General features: G+C 48.1%; 1 protein-coding gene across 6 annotated transcripts in view; it reads left to right on the plus strand.

Annotated features, from left to right (window-relative positions):
- PTCH1 (patched 1) overlaps positions 1-5,477 on the plus strand; it is a 70,563-nt gene extending 65,086 nt beyond the window's left edge. For all 6 annotated transcript variants that reach the window (XM_032306525.1, XM_032306524.1, XM_032306523.1 and 3 more), the window contains 2 exons: positions 1,259-1,814; positions 2,562-5,477. In XM_032306525.1, the coding sequence (XP_032162416.1) occupies positions 1,259-1,813 (555 nt within the window). In that variant the 3' untranslated portion in view covers position 1,814; positions 2,562-5,477. The remainder of the gene's footprint in view (positions 1-1,258; positions 1,815-2,561) is intronic.
- Positions 5,478-10,826: the final 5,349 nt, after the last annotated feature.

The raw sequence follows: 10,826 nt of genomic DNA on the forward strand, positions 1-10,826 counted from the left end.
TTTTTCCCCTCCCACTTCTGTTACCTTTAAATCCCCCAGTACAAAATGATTTCAATTGTTGATGTCTAAGACTTTACTAGAAATGGGAAGCTTAGCCTTTGGGAAAGCCATGAGCAGCCCGGGAGCCCCTTCTCAAAGACTCCGAGAGCCCCAGCCATGTCCTGCACTCTCTCTGCTCCCGGGGAAGTGCTCAGCCCCCCCCCACCCCCCCACCCCCCCGCCCAGGCCTAGAGCATAGTACACAAAACCCTAGGAAGGTTGAGGAAGGTTCTAAGACTCGTGTTGCTCCAACTGAGGGCCTCCTGCTGTCCCTCCAGGAAATGGGTATTCCAGTCCCAGGCCAGAGCAGCCCTCGCATGAAAGAGAGAGAGGCCGACCAAATAACCTAAATTTTCCTCCTCTTACCCCCCGTGACGATGCCTGCTGAGCTGCAGTGTGAATCTGGTTTGGTTCAGCAGGAGCCTAAAAATAGGTACAAGCTGAACGACTTTGAAGTTGGTCACGGTCCTTTTGATTGATGTGGCCACTGTGTTGCTCCACGCTTTGTATAGAGACCCAGAAACCAGATTCCTAACAACCGGACAGAGCAGCGCTGCCCCATAGAACTTTCCGCGATGATGGAAATGCTCCCTCTGTGCTCGCCCGTGTAGTAGCCACTGATCACATGTGGCTGTTTAGCCCTTGAAATGTGGCTGGTGCAACGAAGGAACTGCATTTGGAATTTGTGTTCAGTTAAGGGCAAAGAGCCCTGTGTTCCTAATGACTGCCGTAGTCAACGGTGTAGGCATCGACATCCTGCCAGCATGCAGCGCTGGGGTGAGCCAGAGCCAGATACTTAGCAGTTTTCCAAGAGGAGGAGCTTGGGATTGGACCTACAGTGCAGGGTGGGGCTCAAACAGCAGGAGGGAGGCAGTGCGGGGACTTTGTGACCGCAGCCCTGCATTTAGGGGCCACAGCCATGTGTGCCCAGCCAGCTGCGCTAGAGAAAGCCTAGACCCAGGCTCCAAATAAGGCCCTCCTCTGCCACGTTGGGGAGGTTCTAAAAGAACAAGTTTTTCTTTTGTGGGTGGAAGGCCCCGCTGGCTCCCCGGGGGCCTCTTCCAGCCATTTGTGGGGTTGACTGAGCACTTGGTGAAGAGCTGTGTGTGGGTGGCCGGCAGGAGCCGGAGCCAAGAAGGGAAGGCGGGGCGCAGTGAGGGGCGACGCCCCGCCCGGGGCTGGCGTCCCTCCTGTTTTAACCTGCCCTCACTCTCTGCAGGTGGTCCATCCTGAAGCAAGACATCACCCACCCTCAAACCCTCGCCAGCAACCCCCCCTGGACACAGAGCCTTTGCCTCCTGGACGATCAAGCCAGCAGCCCCGGAGGGAACCCCCCAGAGAAGGCCTGCGGCCACCCCCCTACAGACCGCGCAGAGACGCTTTCGAAATTTCTACTGACGGGCATTCTGGCCCTAGCAATAGGGACCGTGCGGGCCCCCGGGGAGCCCGTTCGAACAACCCTCGGCACCCAGCGTTCACTGCCATGGGCAGCTCGGCGCCCAGCTACTGCCAGCCCATCACCACTGTGACGGCCTCGGCGTCCGTGACTGTGGCCGTGCACCCCCCGCCCGCCCCCGGGCCCGGCTCCACGTGGAACCCCCGAGGGGGACTGTGCCCGGGCTACGGGGACTACCCCGAGACTGAGTACGGGCTATTTGAGGACCCCCACGTGCCTTTTAACGTCCGGTGCGAGAGGAGGGATTCCAAGGTGGAAGTCATAGAGCTGCAGGACGTGGAATGTGAGGAGAGGCCCCGGGGCAGCAGCTCCAACTGAGGTACGTGCAGGGTGGGCGGGTGTTGGCCCTCGAGTCGCTGCCCCTCAGCAGCAGTGGAGGGATGTGTGGGGGTGGGGACCGAGAGCAGAGCTCCTTGGGGCTTCTCAGGCCACCCGCTCTGGGAGCCCCTGGGCATTGGTGTGGCCCAAACCAAACACCGGTGACCCCTGGTCTCCACCACATCCAAGCTCTTTCATCCTTGGGGAACCGGTCCAGTCCCAAACTGGGTCACTCCCTTGCTGTAGACCTGTTGAGAATTAGTGCAAGTTCATGGGGATGCTAGCTGGCTTCCACCTGTCTTTTTTTTTTTTTTTTTTTTAAAGATTTTATTTATTTATTTGACAAAGAGAGATCACAAGGAGGCAGAGAGGCAGGCAGAGAGTGAGAGAGAGGGAAGCAGGCTCCCCACTGAGCAGAGAGCCCGATGCGGGACTCGATCCAAGGACCCCGAGATCATGACCTGAGCCGAAGGCAGCGGCCCAACCCACTGAGCCACCCAGGTGCCCCTCCACCTGTCTTTCGATCTCTCTAAAGCCCCGTGACAGCTGTGATTGATACACGGCTCGGAGAACCCTAACCCTCACATCGGGAAAGGGCTCATGACCCACCCTGAGGAGCCCCTCTTGTGCTCACCCAGCACCCTATGCTGATTTCTAGCGCCATTGACCAGTTTCCTTGATTTGGTGCTAAGTACAAACTCATACACCCGTGGCTTTGTTTGACTTTTTTTTTTTTTCTCTTTTAAAGGGTGAGTAAAATCTGAAGCAGAGGCCAAAGATTGGAAGTCCCCCACCCCCCCAACCCCCTCTACCCCCGAACTGCTTGAAGAGAACCGCTTAGAGTCCCTCAGGCGTGCGCTCCGGGAGAGCAGTTCCGCGTTACTGTAACTGATTGTATTATTTTGTGAAATAGTTCTATAAATATTTAAGAGGTGTACACATATGTAATATACGAAGGAACGGATGTACAGTAGTGCGATCTGGGCTCTCTCCACCCCCACCCCCAGAGTGGGCGGTGGGGAGGCCGCCGCGGGGCCCCTCCCGATTTGTGCATGGGTCTCTGTGCCACAAACAAGCCTAACGTAGTCTTAAATTTCAGCATATGTTGCTGCTGCTTAAATATTGTATAATTTACCTGTATAATTCTATGCAAATATTGCTTATGTAATAGGATTATTTTGTAAAGGTTTCTGTTTAAAATATTTTAAATTTGCATATCACAACCCTGTGGTAGTATGAAATGTTACTGTTAACTTTCAAACACGCTATGCGTGATAATTTTGTTGTTTAATGAGCAGATATGAAGAAGGTACGCTGACCCCGGTGGCTTCTCCAGGTGTAGTGGGATGTGGTTCCGTTTGGCTATGTGTGTGTGTGGGTGTGTGTGTGTGTGTGAGAACATGTGTGTGGTTTCCCAATGTACTGTACTGTGATTTTATTTTTTTTTTCTCTTTTTGTTTCTTTTCACTGTCTTGTAACCCTCAGTGGGCTTTGCCCTAGTTGAGCTGGAAGAGTCAGGATGTCTTTATTGCTTGGTGCTGGTGGAAAGCTAGCCCTGAATGTCGCCTTACCCTTTCGCCGGACTCCCTTCAGGCCCAGGGCTCTCTTGCGATCATTGGCTGCTATCCAGACTCTCCCAATTCATGCCTCAGAGGAGACGGGCTCCGTTGCATGGATCATTGTGGTGGACGGTGGAACCTCAGGGTTTAGAGCTAACATCCGCTCATCTTCATTGGTATTAAAGCGTTATTATAGAACACGCTCAGTGGTGCGCCTCAGCTGGGCCATGAACATATACTCTAGACTATGCAGCCTTTGTTGTACCTCTCGTGACACACACACGTGCACACGCACATACATATACATGCACCCTCAAAAACGTAAGGGCAGATTGGAAATCTTTCAGAGACCATGACCCTGCTATGAGTAGAAAAACCTGTTGATTCTAGTTTTTCACCACAGTCAACCCAGAGGTGATGTTTTGAGTCCCTACAATTTAAACTCCCCCTTCTTCCTAAATTGCACAGTTGGCTGGGACTTTCTGGGTCTGTTTGTATCTTCTTGAAAAATAAATAGTGAGCCTCCAGTGTGGTGATGTGGAGTCAGAAGTTCTGCAGGTTAGGAGCTTCCAAAGGATCCTTCTCGGTGTGTGAATATTCCCATTATGGGCCCACGCGCCCTCAACAGACTGTGTCCCTCCTCTCAGCCTCATTTGTGTTCCCTCAACGGGATGTTGACCCTAGAACAGAGAGATGTTCATTCCATACACCCCACTTAAGAACGTGTCCGGAGGCAGGTCTCTCAACCAGGTATGATTTTTAGATTTGCTTCTGTCTTGCTTCTGTTGTCTTGCTCTGAGGTGTGTGTCAGGGAGGTGGTCAGTACCCAGACTCAGCTCTGTGGGAGCATGCCAGTGGCAGCTCCCACAGTGTCCTCCTGTTCACCACAGAAAAACTCAGTCAGAAGGCAATGGGCTCCCGGTAGTACCCAGCAGCATAGTGACCTCAGACCCAAAACCTTGCCACAAAACTGTAAGATACTCATTGGAAGCCCCCTGTGGCCACCAGGTGTGTGTGTTCACGTGCCAGGGGCCTCGGGGGGCCTGCGTCTACTGTCCAGTGACTCCGTCGGCCACACTGTCTGTCCACCTAATATCCAGCTCTGCTCAGAAAACTTATGTCCTGCATTCAAGAGAGAGATGGTGCAGAATTCTGAGGTCTGCTTCTCTCGTTCGTGGCACGCCCTCCTTGCTCCTTTCCTGAGCCCAGCTTGTGTGGTTCATGAGAGCTCACACGGCCCTGCTTTCTGTACGGTGTAGAACTTTCTCCCACAGTCACTTTGGCAAAGGGAGAACCCGGGGGCGGGCAGGCAGCCAGAATTTCTCTCTCTCTCTCTCTCTCTTTTTAAAAATAGTTTTATTTTGTCTGTCTTGTTTGTTCATTTGGATGTTTTAATTTTTTTAAAATCTTTGCTGATATTTATAATTTTGTATCATAAGAATGTTTTCCTACAGTATTTGTCATGCCAGTTTATAACAAAAAAATGCAGGGATTTTATTTCTATTGGAAACACTATTACAGCTATGTTTTACTTTTGAACAGAATTTTTATTTGTATAGAGTGCTTACTAATGTTAAATAGTTCAGAGTATATAACATTTTCATTAAAGACTCATGGTAGGTGTTAGTGTAAGGAGTTTAAAGGAAATAAATATTCAAACTGGGTCTCATTATCTGCCAGTTTTGGCAGAAATGGGTTTGTGTCATTTCAATTACAAAGATAAAAGTATGCCATATAATTTATTTATATGAAAATTTATTTTTGTAGTGTACATAGTAGTCATCAAGTCTTTTGACAAAAGTATATTTTTAAAGAATTTATATGTGATGAATCCATAATGTCTGGAACTTTGCTGAGACATGAGTGGGGCACACTTTTCAATGTAAGTACAGCAAGGAAAAGAAAATGTTTAACAGTGTTAAGAGAGTGAGAGATCGAGTAAATATTCATGCAATTGTGAAATGTGTATTAGTTACCATTTGTGACCTAGTGTGGTTCTCATTTTAAACCTTGGAAGGCAAAAATGTACAAACTCTCTAAATATTAATGTTCAAACACTGATAGAAATTCTAACATGAATAAAAAATAATATAACTTGTTGGTTATGTCTTCGTTCATGGAATTTTTTTTTTGAAGATTTTATTTATTTGTTATTTGAAAGTGTGAGAGAGAGTGTGTGTGTGTATGTGTGTGTGTATACACATGTGCAAGCAGGGGGAGGAGCAGAGGGAGAGGGAAAAGCAGACTCCACACTGAGTGTGGAGCCCAATGTGGGGCTCAACCCCAGGACCCTGAGGTTATGACTTGAGCGGAAAGCAAGAATTGGACCCTTCACTGAGCCACCCAGGCAACCCTAGTCATAGAATGTTTTTTTAATTGTATTAACAGAATGTTTTACAAAGGCGGTTAGCATGTCAGGCCACCAAAAACTTCATTGTTTTGTCTTAGGAACCTTGCTAAAGAATGCTTTCTTGTTCTCCCTCACAGAAGCATTCTTTTTTTTTTTTTTTTAAGATTTTATTTATTTATTTGACAGAAATCACAAGTAGACAGAGAGGCAGGCAGAGAGAGAGAGGGAAGCAGGTTCCCTGCTGAGCAGAGGGCCCGATGTGGGACTCGATCCCAGGACCCTGAGATCATGACCTGAGCCGAAGGCAGCGGCTTAACCCACTGAGCCACCCAGGCGCCCTGCACAGAAGCATTCTTAATATAAGAAGAACTCTAGGTTTTTATTTTCTGACACCAGGGAAGTTCCTAAATACCATTCAAAATGATCCCCTTGTCCTCTCTTAACATTCTTATTTTTTTTTATGTGATGCCTAATAATTAGAGGAAACACTGATCAAGACCAATGTGATGATTATTCAAATAAAGGAAGGTACCATACTTAACTCAGGGTAGCCGACAACGTGGTACTGGTTGAACCTGATACAGAATGGCTTTTTCTGGGTGTTTATGATTCGGTTATATCTCATTTTCATCGTAGCCGTGGAGAAAAAATAAGACCAGGAGTATCATACCCACCGGAAAGCAAGGAGTGGTGGGGAGGAACTCAAAACCCAAATTATTCGAAACACCCAGTGAGGGGTCAGCAAACTGCAATCCACAGGCCTCCCGTTCTTGTCAAGTTTTCTCACAAGATGGACATGAGCAGCGACATACAGATGGTGACTGCTTTCCAGCTAGTGGCAGAGTTGAATAGTTGTGACCTGCTCTACAGCCCATGGAGCCTAAGATGATTTACTAACTGGCCCTTGAGATAGAGTTCGCTGACCCATTTTAAGATAGGGTTACCGTAGGCCAATGATCCTCAGGTGTGGTTCATGGATTGGCAGCATTGGCGTGCCTCAGCAGCTTCTAGAACAGAAGAATCTTCAGGGTCACCCCAGACCTACTAAGTCAGACTCCTGGGAGTGAGACCCAGGAATCCGTGCGTTAACCAGCTGTCCTGGTAGTTCTGATGCACCAGCAGCGACAATCCCTAAACCCCTTCCTGCTGCATGTGACCGCAGCTCTATAATTTTAACCAGTGCAGGCCAGATCTGGAAACAACGTAGATATGCCGACTCCTCTGTTTGGTCTTTCCACAAAAAACACATGTTCCTCCACGGGAAAGAGTGGAGACCTATCAACAGCATTTGTGTCTGGGAACCCGGAGAAGGGAATTCCTTTTCAGTGCTCTGCCACTGCTGTGGGGCAGGATCCCAGTGGAGGGCATGAGCTTCTGACCTCAGAAGCAGGGGAGGATGGTCACTCCGGGCCAGACCCCAGTCCACCCTTCCCGCTGAGAGGGCTGCAGGGGACCCACTCTGACTTGGACCTGTCCCTTGAAACCTTGGAGCTTCCATATCCTCATCTGTATATAAACTAAAGATAATATGTGTCCTTTGCATACTTCTGAAGGTCAAAGCAGTGCTGGTTGTGATGAGGTTTGGCCCAGAGGGAACCTCTGTGGACCACACACTGAATAAGATGCTCAGGTAATACAATGTCCTCCTTAATGGATGCTTCATCTGAACACAATAAGTGTTCATAAGTGTTAAGCAGGGTTTCCTGTCTTAAAACCTCATCCTCCTCTCTCCTGGTCTAATCTACAGTCTGTTCCTAAAACCCGTCGGTGGTGAACTTCACACATAACTCTCGCTTGGTCATGGGGAGTAGGTGCCCCCTGAAACTGAGCATGGAAAATATTAATTGCATTAATTGGAATTCAAATTGAGAGGTGCTTTCTTTTAGAGGAGTTTTACACCACCAAAATGACCGTTCGTTGCCATCCAATTTTATATTCTTTATAAATTACATATACCTAACTAAGTAAGCTAATTTAGTTTTTCATGTTGGCCTGGGGAGAAGTTTTTAATCAGATTTGTGTCCCAAAATCCACCATATTTATTCAGGACTTAGGTAAACACAAGGCCCCATTATTTTTGGCACGATGGGCATATTTAACAGCTTTGGGAATGCTGCACGCTGCTAAATTTTGGGCAGCAGCCGCGTCGATGTGAAGGCAGGTGTTTCATTTTTGGTAACTGGCAACTGACCTCCCAAAAGGAGAAGTGGAGATGGCCTATTAATCATCCAGAAAGAACATCTGCCAAGTTTTAATCACTTTTAATGAAGGTTGTGCCTAATGAGAATACGCCTCAAACACAAATCTGCTTCATGGTTCACATTGTCGAGATGGAGAGCGTGGTGGATGCCATTTTCTGCGAAGGCTCCCTTCCAGGAAATGACAACTTTCATCTTTGGGATCTTGAAGGAACATTCCGATCTCTTAGGAACTTGGTAGAACTCAGGAAAGCAGAGGGACCTGGGGCTCTCTGTTACATAAAGAAGGGAGCAGTAGAGATGATCCAGATCAAGCTTGGCCTGGCCAAAGCAGGTGTGACATTCTACATGGCAGTGTGTTTTGGTGATCTTTGATTCCCGCCTACCCTTTAGGAATTCCCTTTCTTGGGGCCAAGAGAATGGGGCCTTTCGACTGAGAGGGAGACTTTGCGCTGACAATGAGACACACCCCAGGGAGCAGTGTAGCTCAAACAGGCAAACACAGCCTCATCTTCCTCAGAGTCAACTGAACCCCTTTGCATTTCTTTTACCTGGAGCGGGTTCTCTTCATTCATTGGTGTCCCATCCAGGACCTAAGACCGAGGGCACTGGAGTGTGATATTAGGTCTCACTGAGGCAAAAACTAAACCCAGAGAAGAGTTCACACAAAAGCAAACCCAGAAAATACCTCTGTCAACAGCAGCATCTTCGTACACAATGGACAACAGCTTGTATTCTCGTGGAAAAGGGGGTGGTGGACAAGAACCGGTTTTATTTTTATAAAGAGAAAAATCACACAGATGGAGGAGACATTGACGAGCAAGTTCTGACTGGTGAGGATTGCAGCCTTAAGCCCACATGAAGATGCCAAAAGGATAATCTTTGTAATTACAAATTTCAATCAGCGGCAGCAGTAGGTGGACTCCTGGTGAGAGGCTCTTTTGCGGCAAGACAAGAAGCAAGATGGGGCAGGAAGGGAGAAAAGCAGGAGGTGGTCCGCTGCGGGCTGAGAGAGAAACAGCTCTCTGTCACAGGGCACATGCTCAGATGTCCAGAGAATGAGGCTGATACCATGGACATAGACAAATTGCCAGCAAAACTAGGAAAAGACCATTCAACTGGGGAAGAGGCATGAAAAAAAGAATGGAATAAAATGCCAAGAGACAAAACATCCACGGGCTGCGAGAGCCATTGCCAGCCCATAATACTTCTGTTGGGCCCAAAACATCAATAAGCACCCTGGGATCGTCCATCGGATGGATGATTTTTCTTGTCTTACTCAGTTCCCACCTTACATGGAATCATGGAAGGCCATGATGAATCATACGAATATGTCCAGAATCATGGAAGCCCAAAGCTGTCCCAGGCCTTGGCCATCTTAGACTCAGAAAGTCTGGAGATGTGCTATGACATTCTCAACGTTGGCCAGCAACTTCTGGAGTCAAGTCAGACTTAGGACCCGAATCTAATGCAGTCTGATGTTCTTATTCCCTTATCACCTCCCTTCCCCCTCACCGCCACCTCGCCATGTGTTTTACATGTTAATTTCAAAGGTAAGAATGCCTGCCCTCTACACCACTGATGTGCAGCAGGGCTCCAGGGCCCCTCAGCTGTGGCGTGGGTCCACAACCAGGTGCACAGCATATATATCTGCACTAAAGGCAAACAGCCGCAGTGGAGGAAGCAATTAGCAAATCTCTGAATTATCCTTCTGATTACACTTAAATTCCAAAAGCTAATTGGCTAAAATGTTTCTCCTTAATTAGAAGCAATTAATATGTGAAGCTAGGTTTGCATTTCACAAGAGAGTTTGCATTTCACGATTGAAATTTCATAGTTCATTCACTAATGGTCTCTAATGGCTCGTAATCATAAGGCACACAGAATTAAGGTGGCATTTTCAACGTGCAAGCGAGGGAGGATGGCTGAATTTGTGAACGATCCTTCCAAAGCAGAGGACACGGCCGCCATCCACCCGGGGCCACAGAACACCATCGGGCATGCTCGCGCTTGCCCAGACACACCCAACTGTGTCACAAGTCCCGACCTGTCCACTGTGACCCCTTCCGAATTTCCTCCTCTCTCACTTGTTCTCTTTCACCTGAAGAGGCTTGTCCATGCTCCCTTACATAGTCAAGGCAGACTCAACATCAAGGCCAAAGGGAAGCCTCTCCAGAGTCCGGAGACTATGGCTGGAACGCCGCCCCAGGGAGCAGGAGCACTAGCAGAGATCGGAAGAATGACCGTGGTGAGGTAAGAAAAAGGAGACAAGGGCAAAGCCTGAGGAAGAAGCAGCTCCGGGAAGTTGAGGCCAGGACAGGACTCCCTGGCCCCACACCAGAGTAATTTCTGGAGATGATGCTGATCTGACACCAAAGGGGAAGACAGAGAATAGAGGAAGGGTTCCTTTGTCTTACGTGTTAGTTTTTCTCTCTCTTCCATTTATTTCCCAAAATCTTCAAGGGAGAGAATGTATTGAGAGAAAGAGCTGGCAAACTAAAAATCCAGACCAAGGACTTGTTTTTGTAAATAAAGTTTTATTGGAACACCAACATGTACATGCTCACTTTTGTACAGTCTGAGGCTGCTTTCATGCCACAGGGGCAGAGCTGAGCTGTTGCAACAGGCACCATATGGCCACAACGCCTGAAATATTTTCTGTGTGGTCATTTACGGAAAAAGCTTGCCACTCCTTAGAATATGATGTCTCTGCATTGACTCATGTACACACTCTGGCCCCTGTACAGATGGGCTAATTCTTGTTATTTCTCAAACACATCAGGCAGCGGTTTCCCTCAGGATATTTGTGCTTAATTCTTCCCTCCACCAGGACTACATATTTTGTCTCCCAGATGGACACATGGCTCACTTCCTCACCAAATTCAGGTCTTTGTTGAAAGGCCGCC

The sequence above is a fragment of the Mustela erminea genome, chromosome 12, assembly GCF_009829155.1.
Source record: "Mustela erminea isolate mMusErm1 chromosome 12, mMusErm1.Pri, whole genome shotgun sequence".
In the NCBI taxonomy this organism is placed as follows: Eukaryota; Metazoa; Chordata; class Mammalia; order Carnivora; family Mustelidae; genus Mustela; species Mustela erminea.